The 18,589-nt window shown below is 46.7% G+C and overlaps 1 protein-coding gene across 1 annotated transcript; it reads right to left on the bottom strand.

Annotated features, from left to right (window-relative positions):
- Positions 1-8,007: 8,007 nt before the first annotated feature.
- Positions 8,008-18,389, bottom strand: TRAPPC3 (trafficking protein particle complex subunit 3). Its single transcript, XM_048825883.2, has 5 exons — positions 18,232-18,389; positions 13,570-13,667; positions 12,973-13,072; positions 11,416-11,598; positions 8,008-10,843 (listed from the first exon to the last, which is right to left on the bottom strand). Exons 1-5 carry the CDS (start codon positions 18,271-18,273, stop codon positions 10,724-10,726), a joined length of 543 nt encoding a protein of 180 aa, XP_048681840.1. The 5' UTR covers positions 18,274-18,389; the 3' UTR covers positions 8,008-10,723.
- Positions 18,390-18,589: the final 200 nt, after the last annotated feature.

The following is an 18,589-nucleotide window of genomic DNA, read 5'->3' as shown; positions in this document are numbered from 1 at the left end:
GGAACAGGGTGATGCAGGGCCCCCAGGGACATGGCATCATTGGACTGATTCTCAGTTCACCCCTGTGAAGGCAGCAGGAGCTGTAGGTGCCAAGCCACGTAGCTGGAAATCAAGCCACATATCTGCATGGCAAGGATGAGCAGACAGCAGAGTTCCCAAGATAAATGCTCAGCATTCAAACCTTGCTGCCAACTGGGCTGTGCTGTGACCAGGGCTCTGACTCTGACCTCACTAGTACTGGTGTAAACCAAGAGTGATTATGCTGAAGCCATTGGAATTAGAGCAGCGTAAATGAGATCAGAATCAGATCCCCTGGGTGCTGTGGAGCTCTTTTCCTCTCCCTTCATTCTCATTCGGGTAACAGCACTAACAGCTTGGTAGCTAACTGGCTGCAGCTATGAAGTCCCCCCTTCCACAACCTTGGGGGTACAGGGGAGGATACCCTGCTTTGTGCTTTTCTCTTGCTCACCTCTATCGGCCAGGCAGCCCTAAATAACGAGCAGCCAGGCCTGACTGCCACACCTTGGACAATTGCAGAACCCCAGTGATGTGCACAGTCATGAATTAACCGGGCATGCAGCCTGTCTGCTGACGATGCACCACAGAGCCACAGCTGCTGCTATTCCGTTTTCACAGAAAGTTGCCAACAGGCAGCTGCAGGCCCAAAGTGCCGAGTTGTGAGTGGGATGCTCATTCACCCTAAACAGGGAAGACAAGTCCCTCTTCCCCCTCCTGGAGTTGGTGTGTCCTCCTCTCTCACCAGACAAGGGGGGCTGTCACTGCTAGGAAAAGGCCAAGTGCTGCTGGGAATTCCTTGGGGAACAGCAATAAGGCATGGGTGGCTCCCCTGCTCCCGCGATTGGCACAGCACCTGCCCCTCTACCTGCGCACGTCCAGAATTCCCTTGGCACCACACGCGCCGTTACCACAGCCCAGAACACCAGCACTTTGCACACTGACTCTCAGGCTTTTGCTTTTTTGTAGTTGAGAGCTCTCTGGGGCACATCGTCAGCATCGCATCCGGACAGCTCAGCAGGCAGATTAAATATCGAACGTTTGGGCTGTTTTTTAGTAACGGACTCCAAGCAGGCCTAGTGTTTGCATGCACCAGTGGGATTTTGCTCAAAGCCCTGCAGTTTTCAGGTGACAAGTCAATTGCCGTTATACCCAGTACTGACCAGCAGCATGGCCCAGTGGACAGGGCCCTGGGCTGGGAGATGTTTGTGCCAGTCCCAGCTCTGCTGTGTGACCATCAGCAGGTCTCTGGGATTGTTCCTCCACACTCTGTATTGTCTAATTAGACTAAGTTCATCAGGGCAGAGACTTCCTCTTACTATGGGTCTGTACCTGGACTCCTCTGTACACTGCTCTAACAACATTTACCCTACTCCCCCCTCCCCCAGCCAGGTTTGACTGAGAGCCTTTGCGGCTTAGCCCTACCTTTGGTACAGAGGGCAGGGTCCCGTCCCCATTTATTGCACTGGGCGTTGGCTATTAGCTAGCACTCTTGAACCTTTTCTCTCACTTCAGGCTCCCTAGAACTCCAACTCCTATTTCCAAGGCCTTCGCCTTAGAAAGTCAGACGCCGCTGCTCAAGAAGTGCAGCTGCCAAAATGCCAGCTAGTGACTTCAGGCTTTTCCGTTCAGTATAAAATACCCAGCCTGACCGGAGACCCGTTTACTGCCAGCCTACATCCTCAGACTCTGCTGACCAGCCCAAGACATAATCGTGAGCAGGCAGAGACTTGGCTCCGTGGGGATTGCAGATTTTTGTGGTGTCACAATCACAGCATCAGCTGACTCTTTAAAGGGCCAAGTGGGGAGCCCGCTTTAAACAAACTATACAGCCACCAAGATCTGCAACCACGCAACAGAATTAAACTACAATTCAGAGATGCTGGCTGGGCCAGCTACAGCAGCAGCACCGACGTGCCGTCAATGCCCTCTGCTGGCCGAGGCATCCAACCAGAGTTCTGAGCGGCAAAAGCACACAGATCTACGAATGGGTACAACGGAGCGGACGAGCTCTCGACAGGTGCATTTCACAGTATTTGGGTGAATCGGCCACAAAGCAAAGTGAAGCGGTCTTAGGACTTAAAAATAAAGAAAAGAAAAGGAAAGGAAAGGAAAGAGCTCAGCCTCTCTCTGCAGGAGTTGCTCAGCATCAGCAACAAATCCTACCCCTGCTGCGAAGCCTACAAATTGCGTCCTGCTGGAATTGCTCAGACAAGTGGCGAGCTGGGATTTTTCCGCAACGTTATTCATTTTGCGCTCTTGTTCTCTCAATGCACCCTCTCCACATGTGTCAGGTCGGTCCTGCCTGAGGTCGCTTTTTGGGACAGAGACTGTCTGGTACTTGTCTGAGCAGTGCCTGGCACAACAGGGCTCAGCTCCCAGACGATGCTGTCAATATGGAGGCATCAGGCCCAGCTTTATAGTTAGGGACACATTGAGTTTTATACTTAAATATAAACAACCATCAGGGATATAAAAGCCAGTGGAATTCACATCTAGGGAAGAATTTTTCCCCAGAAAAAAGTAAGCGATGGCCTCCCTAGGGCAGGGACTGCAATTTGCTTATTACTAGGAACAGAAACAATTCAGAACTGGCATTCTGCTGAGCTATACAGGGAGCTTCCAGGCTTAGCTACCTGTGGAAATGGACCAGAATAACTCTTCCAGAATAGCTGCCCATGTGGACACACTGAAATAATTAGTGGGCTTTGTGAGAACACTAATTACTCCAGAATACAGTGACTTTTATTCCAGAATAGAGTGCCCACACAGTGAGCTACTCTGGAATAGCTAGTCTGGTCCCTCTCCTCATGTAGACAAGCCCTCCGTAATTCAAGCTCATGATAGGCTGGTTCCACTCAAGGATACATCATTGGCAATTTCTGCTCTCTCTAATTGTATATGAACCCAAGCTTTACTGCTGTAAATCCTCTCACAGGGCCAATTTAACCTCATCCTTTGTCCAATTCAGCTGTGTCCCATCAGAGCTCTCAACATCCCAATATGATGGAGTTGCAGCAGTTGGTCCATAGGTAAGGCCGCAGCTGAGTTTCCACGGTAAGGCTGAGTTTGAGCCTGCTAAAAAATCCACTCACTCTCTCAGAAAATAAGCCCTGTCAGCTTCAGAATTGGGGCCCAGATAGATTTTTCCTTCTGCAAACTTTGAGTAACCAATTTTTCTCACTACGGGACTGAGGTGAGCTTCATGGCAAAATAAGCAAAGCCGAGGGCATTTATCCAACACCTTCACCACTTCCCCCCCAAAGGGTCTGGCTAAAACAGGATCCAACTTTGAAAAACCTTCTCTGTGCCCAGCTCTGGCAGGAGGTGAGAAATTGCTTTGTTCCCCTTTCAACACCTCAGCAAACTAACCAGGGGCACATTTCCCTTTTCCTGGTTCTACAGCTCTCTGCTACTTCCCCACCTCCCAAGTGAATTCAGCAGGAGGCTGACACGGCCTCCCTTTGAAAGGCTAAGGGGCTCACTCTCCGTTTTTCTAATCTACAGGGGAAACAGACTTGAAAATTGGCATTTTGTAATGTTTGACTTGGACTCAATCCCCTCACCCTGTGAAAGCAAAGGAGAACTCCAGCGTTGTAACAAGTGTTATGACTACAATAGAAACAGGCCATCCAAGCTTGCGCACTAGGCTTTGGAATCTTAAACCAAAGTGCTGTAATGGAGATCAAATCCAGATATTATTCTTTTCAAATGTGTTGGGGGGGTCAGTTGATTTTTTGCAGGGAGCAAGCTGGAAAAGGAAGTTAGACTTTTTGCCATTGGGGAGGCAGGTTCGAGTCACAGCTCTGAAGGGTGGGGGAATGAGTTTGGAGATTTTAGCATAGCCCCAAGTGGCATCAAAATTTGGCTTAAGTGGAATAGCTGGAGAGCAAAAAGCAGAGGTGCTTTGGGGAGTGGAAGAGCTGGGGCTGCTGCACTGAGAGGCATGAGAATTGAACTGGGTGGGGCACAAGATGCTATGCTAAAATATTTTACAAATATTTAACTATTTTTATTATGAAATTAGCTACTGTTATACTAGTTAAACTATGCCGGCTATATTGAAGACCTAGTATTCAGACATTTAACACCACATTAGGCATAATACAATTTTAATAGTGATTTAAGAGTGTTTTAAAGGGTAGAGAGATACTTTCCATTAGCTCTTTAGTTCAGTGACTGTGCGTGGATAGTGATATTGCAGCAGGGTTGCTCCCTACTACTAACACCAAACAGCTTTAAAGTATCTCCTCCCATCCCTTGGCAGAGCTGCATGGGAGCTCAGGTCAGGACTAATAGCATGTGGGAGAAGATGAGGCTCATAAGAAGCCTGTACAGCACTGTGGTCCACACTGCAAATGGCCCCTTGCTGTCACACAAGTTCCTAGGCAGCAGTGACAGAAAGAAGCGCAAGGGAAGTTTAAGTTGAGATTTTAGTCTCTAAAGCTCTTTTAAGAACATAAGAACGGACAGACTGGGTCAGACCAAAGGTCCATCCAGCCCAGTATCCTGTCTACCAACAGCGGCCAATGCTGGATGCCCCAGAGGGAGTGAACCTAACAGGTAATGATCAAGTGATCTTTCTCCTGCCATCCATCTCCATCCTCGGACAAAGAGGCTAGGGACACCATTCCTTACCCATCCTGGCTAATAGCCATGAATGGACTTAACCTCCATGAATTTATCCAGTTCTCTTTTAAACCCTGTTATAGTCCTAGCCTTCACAACCTCCTCAGGCAACGAGTTCCACAGGTTGACTGTGCGCTGAGTGAAGAAGAACTTCCTTTTATTTGTTTTAAACCTGCTGCCCATTAATTTAATTTGGTGGCCCCTAGTTCTTATATTACGGGAACAAGTAAATAACTTTTCCTTATTCACTTTCCCCACACCACTCACGGCTTTATAGACCTCTATCATAGCCCCCCTCAGTCTCCTCTTTTCCAAACTGAAAAGTCCTAGCCTCTTTAATCTCTCCTCATATGGGACCCGTTCCAAACCCCTAATCATTTTAGTTGCCCTTTTCTGAACCTTTTCTAATGCCAGTATATCTTTTTTGAGATGAGGGGACCACATCTGTACACAGTATTCAAGATGTGGGAGTTCCATGGATTTATATAAGGGCAATAAGATATTCTCTGCCTTATTCTCTATCCCTTTTTAAATGATTCCTAACATCCCGTTTGCTTTTTTGACTGCCGCTGCACACTGCGTGGACGTATTCAGAAAACTATCCACAATGACTCCAAGATTTCTCCTGATTAATTGTAGCTAAATTAGCCCCCATCATATTATATGTATAGTTGGGGGTATTTTTTCCAATGTGCATTACTTTACATTTATCCACATTAAATTTCATTTGCCATTTTGTTGCCCAATCACTTAGTTTTGTGAGATCTTTTTGAAGTTCTTCACAATCTGTTTTGGTCTTAACTATTTTGAGCAGTTTAGTATCATCTGCAAACTTTGCCACCTCACTGTTTACCCCTTTCTCCAGACTATTTATGAATGGGTTGAATAGGATTGGTCCTACCATTGACCCTTAGGGAACACCACTAGTTACCCCTCTCCATTCTGAAAATTTAATATTTATTCCTACCCTTTGTTCCCTGTCTTTTAACCAGTTCTCAACCCATGAAAGGATCTTCCCTCTTATCCCATGACAACTTAATTCACTCATGTCCCTCGGAGGCTCCTTCCCGTGGGGTGCCTCGCCTTCGCCCCGCAGCTGCCTTGCCCCTTCCAGCTGCTGCCATGATGGTGAATTAGAGATTTCTGCACCCCCAACCAGAGTCCATTCTTCCCACTGAAAGTGACTCATGCCACTATACAGCTTGTAATGTATCCGTTCGGACATGGCTATGCAGCCAATTGAATGCATTCTGAAACTGCCTCTGTGCTGCTACATTTGATGGTTGGAGACACCTGCTGGCAGGTGTGTGGCATAGTTCTCGGGGCCACCTTGTTACAGTTTGGCACTAAACTTTTCCAGCAAAGAACCCTCGGCAAAAATCCTACCCAATACAGTCTTGCAGACGAGATTTCCTACAGGCTGAAAACTCAGCTGAGAGTAAAAGGTGTCCCTGCTGAGATGGGTTTTAAGTTGTTTTAAACAGAGTGATATATACTTAGTGAATTAGACAAACTGCTCAAAAGCAGAATTTGGGTCCCTCAGTCACTGGGTATCTATTGCCGTTTAAACGGACGGCATGTTTCCTCTAACCAACCACTAACTCCGCTTTCGTTCAATTCCTTGCAAATCTCACACATTTACAGGACCTCTTTGGGAAAAGAAATACAGGTCACTCAATCGCAAATGGAAGCATCTTAAATCAGTTTTAAGCCTAGTTCCTCTAGTAGGAACAGTATTCACTGTAAATTATTCTGTCAGCTACATCGCCATTCCTGCAGCTCTAAGATTAGTATCTTCGAGCTAGTAAGTGCATCACAACCTGCCTTTTGCTGCCTTTTAGGACCTGTGGCTACAGGCATCCATTTGCCCACCTCAGCCTTATTTCGCCATTGCTCACATTGTGTTGTTTAGTGTGGGAGAAAGTTTTCTGCATCACTTCCAGGTGAAGTTACCTTCATTTATAGTTCAGCAAATTCTATTTGGGCCATAAGTGTAGGAGCAGGTTGTAGGCAGAAGGAGCAAAGCACTGTTTGCATCAAAAAGGTTGAACCCGGAACTAAGATTAAAGAGGTTTAGTACAGCAAATAGTCATAGTGCATCTAGCCAGCAGGCCGGTCATTTCTTTAAAGAGACTGAACAAAAAGAGGCAGTGGGAGGGATAAGGGCTAGACTCTCTCCTTGCAGTATAGCCAAGGCATTTTCCTAGTGTAAATTTCCAGTACAAAGGAGCCACTTGTAAAGTTAGTGACTGTTTTGCAGAGTATGTTTGCCCGGCACGGGCACATGGAATGCATATTGGAGAGGATGACCCTGCCAGAATGCCAGTTCTTGAGTGAGCAAAAACAGTTTCTGCCATGCCCTAATGTGACCCAGCAAAGAGTCTGGGATCCACACACAAAAGCTTCTCCAAGCTACCATCTTTCTGGGCAAGAAGAATTACACGTTTCCTTTAAGATAACCAATCATTACCGTTTCTCAAAAAGAAAAGGAGTACTTGTGGCACCTTAGAGACTAACCAATTTATTTGAGCATGAGCTTTCGTGAGCTACAGCTCACTTCATCGGATGCATACCGTGGAAACTGCAGCAGACTTTATATACACACAGAGAATATGAAACAATATCTCCTCCCACCCCACTGTCCTGCTGGTAATAGCTTATCTAAAGTGATCATCAGGTTGGGCCATTTCCAGCACAAATCCAGGTTTTCTCACCCTCCACCCCCCCACACAAATTCACTCTCCTGCTGGTGATAGCCCATCCAAAGTGACAACTCTTTACACAATGTGCATGATAATCAAGTTGGGCCATTTCCTGCACAAATCCAGGTTCTCTCACCCCCTCACCCCCCTCCCAAAAACCACACACAAAAACTCACTCTCCTGCTGATAATAGCTCATCCAAACTGACCACTCTCCAAGTTTAAATCCAAGTTAAACCAGAACATCTGGGGGGGGGGGGGGGGGGGAGAATAGGAAAAAACAAGGGGAAATAGGCTACCTTGCATAATGACTTAGCCACTCCCAGTCTCTATTTAAGCCTAAATTAATAGTATCCAATTTGCAAATGAATTTTGCAATTTGCAAACGAAAGCTCATGCTCAAATAAATTGGTTAGTCTCTAAGGTGCCACAAGTACTCCTTTTCTTTTTGCGAATACAGACTAACACGGCTGTTACTCTGAATACTGTTTCTCAGTTGCCACTGTTGAAATTCCTTCTCACCACACATGTGCCCGCACGGCCAAACACATTCTTTCTACAGCACTCCTATCACCTTGTCAGCCCAAGAAAGCATGCCACATCCATGCTCACCTCAGCCCCTTCCCAGACTTTACTGAAAGGATCAGACCACCACTGAAAAGTCATCATTGGGATTTTTTTTAATGCAATGGCTTTTAAAATGCAGCCTTAAAATGGTTTACAAGCACCAATAAAGGGAAACAAATGAGTGATCCTTACACATCTTTGAAACACCACCCTACACCCAATAGACAAACAGAGCCATCAGCTCTGTCAATGCAACTCTTTGAATATAGACTCTTACTGCCCCCTTAAGGGTGAATTGCAAGATACCATTCTGGGTATTCAACTCCTGTAGCTATCGGAATTCATTTGGGTGAGGCAGGAATTCCAGAATGGGCGACATTCCAGACAGCTCAATGTTCAAAACAGGAACTGGCATCCCACAGATGGACCAATACATAGAAAGAGCATTCACAATCTAGACAGTTCCATTTCAAACCCTTCTGCAACCCACTGGCTGGGTGAAATGAACTTGGTGACTGTATTTCACTTCATAGCCATACCTATCTTCCCCCTCAGGAATCAAGGGAAAGAGGCAGGATTTGCTCAGAGTTGTAATTGCACTGAACGCCAAGATAAATGGTGACTCAGATAGGGGGAGCTTTTCAGGGTCACAGACATACCCAGCAAAGGATTTTACAGAAGTGGACTGAAGGGCATTTCAGGCTAGTGAAAGGTGACAGACCTGCAGGGTCTATCCCTAGAACAGATACAGCAGAGGTGGCAGCAGCTCAAGCTTCACTCACACCATCTTTCAGTGTGTGCTCATCATCTTCACCTTGGAGACATCTCCCAACTACAGATAAAAGGGGACTTTTGTCTACAGAGTCAGGTCCACGATTTCCTGGCTAAGGCTGACATTAAGGTAGTCACAACTCATGTCCCAGAGGAGTTAATTTTGAAAATGCCTGTTAAAATTTGTCTCTTACAACTTTGCACTTAAATGCTTTTCATCCTCCAAGCACTTTGCAATGTTCAACTGAATTTTCCATTTGAATAAAGTGTCAAAAGGGGTGAATTTTCCAGCCTCTTGGTTTATCTTAGACCCAATAACACTACTTCAATTCATTTAGTTATTTCTAAACAAGAGCAGAGGATATAAATTGCTGCATCTTACCAATTAAAATAATGTGGAAACTTCTATTTTAATCTAACTATGCACAACAGAAACTACCAAAGCCCCATTTCACACTGTGCAGTATTTCTACATCACAGCAGGAAAGTGGAATTACATTGGCTGAAATGCATTTAGTACTTTCTACTGTTTAGATTTGATATCTAGATATTGCCAGACAGGGGAAGTGAAATTCAGGCTGTATACACTGTGAAATGCTGGATGCATTTCAGCCACTGTAATTTATTTTTTCCATTAAAAATATTCAGGGCATCATCATGAAATTTACCTGTCCCCCTATAAACCTTATCACATAACAGACCACCACCATAGCACAATATACCCAGACAACACTGTTCCACAGGACTGGCTCCTAGCAGCATTGTTGTGGGAGAAAAACTGAAAATTCTTGCCTCCAAAAAGGAGGATCCAGGTAATTTGAATCTCCTGAGATGCTGGTTATGCTCTTCATCTTTATACCATTCTCCTCTAAAGGAAGGCACCCAGCCTCCCGTTAGGATACTACACTCTAGGTAGGCTTCCCTGGCTAGTCCTTAAAATAATGAGGTTTGAATTTTATGTGTATTTAACTATTATACTCAGAATTAGTTAGGAGTAGTTTGCTTTGAGTAAGAAACTGAGATCAGTGCAGTATCTCATTGTATATTTTGGAGAACAGTATTTAATAACAAATGCTTCAGTACCAAATATTCATAGCAAACTAACCAGGGCTACTTTTCCAAGCAGAGACTGGAAGTGTTCACAGGACTAGTGCGAGAGTTGTGGTGTTCTAATATGGCAACTGAATTTCTGTTCTGCAAAATGAACTTAGAGCCTGATGTTGCTGACCCTCAAATACAGTCCCTGACAAACCAGAAGTTCTCTGCCACCAAATCCCTCTCACCAAAGAGCACGATTACCCCAAATGGAAGCAGATCATTTGCACTGAAAAGCCCCCATGCTTTATTTTGGATAAAAAGGGCTTGTCTGAAGTGCTCTGCCATCACTTTTTCACACCATGAGCCTATTGCAGAGTTTTAACAAAAGACACTGTGTCCTCAGTAAGAAGAGGCACAGCTGGAAAGAGTGGGACCTACTGTGTGCTCCATTAGGCACTCCCATTGCTTTCACTTTATATGCTTCATTCTTTGCTGCTACATACACGTGTTAGCCAGTCAGTCACAGGCTGCACCCCCTCCATCTGCTAGCCTAGCATAGCCCTCACAAGCATCAGTGGGAGGAATGCATGTGTGTCTCAAAAAGAAAACAGCTCCCATGGTGGGTTCTCTTTGTGCTCGGTCTCCAACGTTGGTTATGAAACTCAGTCCCATATTTGAAACGCCTGGAGATCTTTTAGCATTTAAGGAGCAGACATTTGCACACAGCCAAATATCCAGCTAAAAACTGAGCGTAGAAAGAGTCTCTGAGGGTTGTATGAAAAAGTTATCCACCCTGTGAAAATCTTTAGAATGAACCTGTGGTATAAGTAGAGTAACCCAGAGAGTTGTCTCATGGAAAATGGAAATGTAACAACTTAAACAGTCAGTGAGTCTTTAGGAGTAGGAATTTAAAGGGGGCACTAAATCCCTATGAATCCATGACAAGCGCAACAGGCCACAGCAACTGGTCCCTCCAGTCCCTTTGGGAGACTGCGCTGTGGCTCACTCCTCTCCAGCCGGGAGATTGTCTTCAATCCGCTTAACAAATTTCATTCGTATTTCTGTGACACCATCTCCTTTCAACGTATCCTGGACAAATTTCACATCCACGGCCATCTGAACCTGGGGGACGGAGAAGAAAAACCAAAAGGAAAGTTGCTATGAAGTTAAACTAAAAGCTTCCCTATTAGCTGTCCACCCCTTAAGATAGGGGATCCAAGATACAGGACAGGGCATATCATATGGGGTCCTAGAAAGGGCACTAATTACTCTATCAAAGATCATAGGCTTGTCCCCCTATGCCATTGGCACTCAGATACTATTGGGATGGGGCCATATCATTCCCTAGACAGACAGACTTCCCAACAAGAGCAACGGTTGGGATTCCCTTCAGAACTCTGCATTGCTTCTAGAAGACAGAATCCAGCTAACCCTTATCTCCAGGGCATCTACACACTCCCCCATTAATTGAGGCAGAGTTATAAACTTTACTCAGCACAGACCCCTCCCTTTGAACAATACCAGCCAACTGGCTCCTCCAGTTCTATTTTGCTCTTGATATAGATTCACAGCAAGAGAAAACATGAAGACCACAAACTTGCACAAGGGGGTTGAAATGCCTGCAGAAGGCTCCATGTTTTCGTTTCCAGCCAAGATCTCCACAACTCCACCACCCTTCCTAGGAGAGAACTCACCATTTCCAGGGCTCCTCGCAGCACCCCACACAAGAGGTTGGAGTAAATAAGAGATGAGTGGTTATCAGGCAGCTCCACAAAATCCACCAGAGGGTTATTTTCCAAGATGAGGGAGAACTCATCGCCTGCTGGGCTCCAGTTGGTGATGCTCGGGGTGATGCCCAGATACATTTTAAATGCCACCTATTGAGTTACATGGAGCAGAGACAAGCAAGTGACCCAAACGGTAATATTTCCCATTGACGCTGGTCATCAAAGAATCTTAATGAGCTTTGCAAATATTTACTAAGGAAATCAGATCCTTGGCTCCCATTGAAAGTTAAGAGGAGTCAGGGACCTAACTTCCTTAGGTGCTCTCAAAAATCCAACCCAAAGGCACACACTAGCCCTGTTAGTAGGTTAATTTTATCCCCTTCTCACAGGTGGGGAAATTGAGGGGAGCAATATTCCCTCCCCAAAGGGAAAAATCCAAGAACACTATCTGAATCAGATTTTGCCTAATTCAGAGCAGTTTCCATTTCCTTGGGTTATTTTCTCCCCATGTCAGGGTTCCCTCCCTACTCTGAACTCTAGAGTACAGATGTGGTGACCCGCATGAAAGACGCCCTAAGCTTATTTCTACCAGCTTAGGTTAAAACTTCCCCAAGGCACAAATTCTTTGCCCTTGGACGGTATGCTGCCACCACCATGTGATTTAACAAAGAATCAGGGAAAGGACCACTTGGCGTTCCTATTCCCCCAAAATATCCCCCCAAGCCCTTACACCCCCTTTCCTGGGGAGGCTTGAGAAGAATATAACTAATTGGTTACAAAGTGATCACAGACCCAAACCCCTGGGTCTTAGGACAATAGAGAAGTCAGTCAGGTTCTTAAAAGAAGGATTTTATTTAAAAAAAAAGGTAAAAATCACCTCTGTAAAATCAGGATGGGTAACAAAGATTCAAAAACGCAGCAGAACTTCCTCTAGGCTTAGTTTCAAAGTTACAAAAAACAGGAATAAACCTCCCTCCAGCAAAGGAAAAATTCACAAGCAAAACAAAAGATAATCTAACACGCCTTGCCTGGCTTTTACTTACAATTTTTGTAATATGAGAGACTTTTAGGATGGTTTATAGGAGAAGGAGTTTCCTGACCTGATGCTTCTCTGCTTCCCAAGAGAACACACAAAACAAAGCCTTCTCCCCCCCCCCCCGCAAGATTTGAAAGTATCTTCTTTCCCCCTTGGTCCTGTTTGGTCAGGTGCCAACCAGGTTATTTGAGCTTCTTAACCCCTTACAGGTAAGGAGGAATTCTAGGCTACCCTTAGCTGTATGGTTATGACACCCCTATTCAGGAAACTCTAGTTTGGATACAAAATGATTTCAAAGTCTCTAGTTAAGCTCAGGAAGCAAGAAGCCACAAGATACATTTTAGAATACAATTGGTGCACCATTCATTATCTCACTCTAAATCAGAAGCTGTTCACCTTAACAGTCCATGAACAGCCTGGCTATGGTGCTGGGACAGGCATAGGACCAGCACTGGTAAAAGCATGCAAGGCTGTACTTGGAGGATTACCTTTGCAATCACATCTGCAGTTTCCCGGAAGTCATGGCATCTTCCTACATTGGACCGGGCCAGAAAATCTTCTATTAGCCGAACTCCAATGTTGTAGCCCCTGTCAATGCACAAAACAGCAGCAAACTATAGAATTATAACAGCACAGCTCAGCTCCAGGAAGATGTTCTAAATCAGTGGCTTGCAAACTTTTTTTTTTACTGGTGACCCCTTTCACATAGCAAGCTTCTGAGTGAGACCCCCCCTTATAAATTAAAAACACTTTTTATATATTTAACACCATTATAAATGCTGGAGGCAAAGCGGGGTTTGGGGTAGAGGTTGACAACTCGCGACCCCCCACGTAATAACTTCACGACGCCCTCAGTTTGAGAATCCCTGTTCTAAATCTATGCATTAAACTGTTCTCTGAAACTAGTATGTGAAGAGATACAAAAGGAGGGGAAAATATTTTGTTTTAAGTTCTGAAAAAACCACAAGTGAACAGTGTTCAGTCTGCCAGTTGGATTGGGTGCAGAAAATAAGAAACAGCAGTTTAAACAGTTCTGCCTACTACAAACTTTCCCAAAGGACTCAAACTCCAACATGTTAACTTACATTTTATCAAGCTGTTTATTGACATCTTCGTCGTTCTCATAATCCTTACACAGCTGAGTGACCAAAGCTCCATAGGTCAGAGTGAAGAGCTCCGAGCTCTAAACAGATTCAAAAGGAATTTACCATCAGCTGGGCAGAAAAATCCCTGGGCGCCTTTGGGTTTTGTTCCCACCTTACTTTAGTTGGCCTGGAGAGGGGGCCAGAAAGCTTCGGATTCAAAGGAATCAATTACTACACCAACTCTGGAGAGGTCCCAGATTTCATATTTTAAGGAAACTTTAACCTAACAGTAAACTTTAGTATATTTTAAAATCTTTGGGGTGCTGCTCAAAGGTGATAAACTAACTGCCCCAGAGACAGAAATCTTCCATCTCCAGCATATGAACCACTTGGGCAGAGGCAAAGCACATTCCCCTGCACTGCACCCAGTACACACTGCACTCCCCACTAATGTGTCCAGCCCTGACTTGAAGGAGTCATCTGTAGGGCTGTTCAGTCTCCATTGTCATTCAATCCTTAGCCTCTCTGGTGGACTACCAATTAGTGTCTCAAGATCATAATCAGAACACGCCATTAAGAACTGGAGTGAGACCTCCAAGTCGTTTCATACAGAGCACCAAATAATCACTATTATTGCAACAATTTACAATTACTAGCAATGTGAACTAGATTTGGACTGGTGACTTTTACAGAGGTGATAGTGTACATATCCCATAAAAGCCCTCAACCTCTGTTATCCATATTTTCCCTGTGTCACGTTTGCATTGTACTTCTCAGATTCCACATGCAGTTCCCTTCATTAGAACATAAAACACCTGCATTCATAAACTGATTTATTTATTTTTTGTCAGTATGGTAGTTACATCCCAGCCCCCAAGGTGATTTGTCCACAGCACATAATTTAGCACAAAAGGCTATATCTGCTCACGAAGACCAGGACTGGAACAGCAGGGACTGTTTCAGGTCAGGACTGAAGTACACTGGTATGCAATGCAGCTGTACCCACTATGCCCAATTCTAATCAAGATTATTGTTCTTCCACAAGTGCCAGAATCACACAGAAGATGAATAAAAGAACAGACGCTCTCTCACAGCTGCTACCACTATATTTCCTGAGCCCAAAGTGATTAAGACATGGTTAGTGTTTTCTTAGCAGCCATTAATCAGAACAGCAATTGATTACAAATTCATTCTCTCCTAAAAAGAAAAGGAGTACTTGTGGCACCTTAGAGACTAACCAATTTATTTGAGCATGAGCTTTCGTGAGCCACAGCTCACTAATAAATTGGTTAGTCTCTAAGGTGCCACAAGTACTCCTTTTCTTTTTGCGAATACAGACTAACACGGCTGTTCCTCTGAAACCTGTCATTCTCTCCTAAGTGACTGAAAAATAAAAGTAAAGAATCTACACGAAAGTTAGTTTTTCACATTATCTGAAATAAATGTAATTACTTGAGGAGACACGTTATTTTTAATATTTAAGACTTTGGGTTTCATTTTTTGCAGCTTTTAGAAATATCATGGAAAGTCTAGTCTCAAATTAAGTAGCCTATCACCTACCATGAGATGCATAGATGCAGAAGGTGAAATGAATGGCAAATACCAATACTACAGAATGAAAGCAGCAGGCAGGCAGAACGGAAGGGAAAAGAGACAACATCAGAGTTAAGTGAGACAAACTGATCACACCACGTTCTGAACAAGTTCACACACAGCCAAGTCTGAAACACAGGAAGGAATCACTCAAGGAGTAGAACTTGGATTTGTTAGAAGTTATAGAGTATTCTGTCCTGTCATTAAGACCTAATGTTAATTAACAAGGTCAACAATTGGAGAGAATACACATCTAGGCTCTCCTGTTTGGTTAAAAATAGAATTAGCGAAACCAGCAGGAAAGCCACTAGAATTACAGCTCTATACAGCTGGCATATATTCTTTGTTTAGCATTTACAATGCTAAATTCATCACTGAAAGTCAAAGATTAAGATGCTCTCAGTTTATATTACTCAAAAAGGACAGGACAGAAGGCTCCTTTAACTCAGCTGGTATAGTCAGGAACCTGGGGAAAAAATTAACCAACATGCCAAAAAGGTTAAATTATTGTTAAGGAACCATAACATTTTAGTGAAGTCACATGCCTGGCAGCTGGACAGAGCAGTGTGTGAACAGATGGAGAAAATCCAGCTGTTACCAGTCCAAAGTGTTTAAATTAACTGCATCCTGTCATCAAGCTTTCATCTACTGCTATCAATCTGAAAGAAGTGTATAAAAGGAGCCAGCAACTGAAGGGAAGTGGCTAGATGATGCCATTTAGTAATGTTCAAATGTTACAGTCAATGCACCTATACAATTTAAAAATACCTAAAGTCACAGGGATCTGACTTGTAGATCAATGCTTGGTTTTTACATAATTTGGTAGACTCAATTTGCCTATCAGCTTTACAGCAAATAGCCTTTTCGTATTTCATTCTCACTTATATATGAAAGCACAGCAAGTTAAAAATTAATCTAAGTTTACTTGGCCTTTTGTACAATCTTCAGTAGCATACTACTACTGTGGTAACAAGAGTGTTTGAATGCTAATTAAACAAATTCAATGCCTTAAACACAAAAGCCATGTCCACACAAGAAAAAATGGAGTCAGTGGCTGACAAAGGGGGTCTGCAACGGATGGAGCTCAATTACTGCCGAGTACAGACAAACCAAATTCAGCATCTGCACCCATTGCTGAACCCTGCAAACTGCAACAGATATTCATCCTAGTGTAGAAAAGACTGAGGGAGAAAATAACATCAATGAATGAAGTCCTATTTAAGTCAACGAGCCACATTCACTTGTGACTTAATGGAGTTATTATATCAAGGATGGATGAGCTTGGCTCCATTTATCTTCACGTTGAAATTTAAGCTCTATACCTTTGCTCCTCATATCTTTCAAAAAAAGAAAAGGAGGACTTGTGGCACCTTAGAGACTAACAAATTTTTTTGAGCATAAGCTTTCGTGAGCTACAGCTCACTTCATCGGATGCATACTGTAGCTCACGAAAGCTTGTGCTCAAATAAATTTGTTAGTCTCTAAGGTGCCACAAGTCCTCCTGTTCTATTTGCGGATACAGACTAACACAGCTGTGTTCATCTCCTAGTGTCATCTGGAGTGGTAACACGGAATAAGATTATAGACAGGCAAGACCCAAATGTGGCCTAACCTTTTCAGAAGGGCAACGTGTGATATGTACTGTGCAGTTCAAAGGCACATTTCTAAAAACATGAAAAAAGAGAGCCTTCCTGCTCTTAGTCTAAGGAAGCCAGGACTTTGCAGCACTACTACCACACAGCATTACTTCAGCTCCTTACACTGTGGGTGTTGCTCTAAGGATTAGGATAGCTGTGGTTTAAGCCAGATAACTCCCCACATAAACATTAACACAAGCCCCTAATATTAGCTCACAGAACATCCACCACTGAGCTCCGAACACCGCAGCAGCAGCCTCCATCACCGCAGGGTACATGTTGGGGGGACACTGCAGGGATGGGGGGGCAGGAATTTAAGGCATCCCAGAGGTTTAGGGATGCCCCAGACTCACCCCCCCCCCGGCCCCGGGATGGCACAAGCTCCCCGTGCCCGGCAGGATGAGCCGGGTTCCTGCCAGCAGCTTGGCGCCGGCCCAGAGGCCCCTTCACCCCCCCAGCTCACCCCATCTCAGAACCGCTTGGGAACCCGCCGAAGGTCCGGACACCGCCCCCCCCCCCCACTCCAGGCCCCCCACGGGCCGGACACCGCCCTCCCCCCACTCCAGGCCCCCCACCCCCCACGGGCCGGACACCGCCCCCCCCCACTCCAGGCCCCCCACCCCTCACGATCCGGACACCGCCCCCCACACTCCAGGCCCCCCACCCCCCACGGGCCGGACACCACCACCCCCCCACTCCAGGCCCCCCACCCCCCACGGGCCGGACACCACCACCCCCCCACTCCAGGCCCCCCACCCCCCACGGGCCGGACACCGCCCTCCCCCCACTCCAGGCCCCCCACCCCCCACGGGCCGGACACCGCCCTCCCCCCACTCCAGGCCCCCCACCCCCCACGGGCCGGACACCGCCCTCCCCCCACTCCAGGCCCCCCACCCCCCACGGGCCGGACACCGCCCTCCCCCCACTCCAGGCCCCCCACCCCCCACGGGCCGGACACCGCCCCCCCACCCCCCACTCCAGGCCCCCCACCTCCCACGGGCCGGACACCGCCCTCCCCCCACTCCAGGCCCCCCACCTCCCACGGGCCGGACACCGCCCCCCACACTCCAGGCCCCCCACCCCCCACGGGCCGGACACCGCCCTCCCCCCACTCCAGGCCCCCCACCTCCCACGGGCCGGACACCGCCCTCCCCCCCACTCCAGGCCCCCCACGGGCCGGACACCGCCCCCCCCCCCACTCCAGGCCCCCCACCCCTCACGATCCGGACACCGCCCCCCACACTCCAGGCCCCCCACCCCTCACGATCCGGACACCGCCCCCCACACTCCAGGCCCCCCACCCCCCACGGGCCGGACACCGCCCCCCCCCACTCCAGGCCCCCCACCCCCCACGGGCCGGACACCGCCCCCCCCCCACTCCAGGCCCCCCACCCCCACAGCTCTCCTCAGCCCCCGCCCCGCCCCCACTTACCATTTTCTTGCTCTCGGTGCCCCGACCGGCCTGGCGCGACATCCTGCCCAGCCCGGTGTGCGTCGGCCCGGCCCGGCCCAGACCCTCCGACCCGCTCAGCCGGCAGCCTCCCGCAGAGCCTCGGGGCAGGGCCTGGCGCGGGGTATGACGGGAACTGGAGTCCCCTCGAACCCAGCGCCTCCTCCACCCCAGCGCGGCCTCTCCGCCCGGAGAACTACCGCCCCCACAAGGCACCGCGCGCCGCCCTCGGGGCATGCTGGGAATGAGAGGGGAGGGGGAGGGAGACGTTCCACTCCCAGCAGGCCCTGGGAGAGCAGCGCTTGACTCAACTGCAGTTCCCAGCATGCCCTGGGAGAAC

The sequence above is a fragment of the Caretta caretta genome, chromosome 19 (genome assembly GCF_965140235.1).
Source record: "Caretta caretta isolate rCarCar2 chromosome 19, rCarCar1.hap1, whole genome shotgun sequence".
Classification (NCBI taxonomy): Eukaryota; Metazoa; Chordata; order Testudines; family Cheloniidae; genus Caretta; species Caretta caretta.
This window is presented reverse-complemented; position numbering and strand designations above follow the sequence as displayed.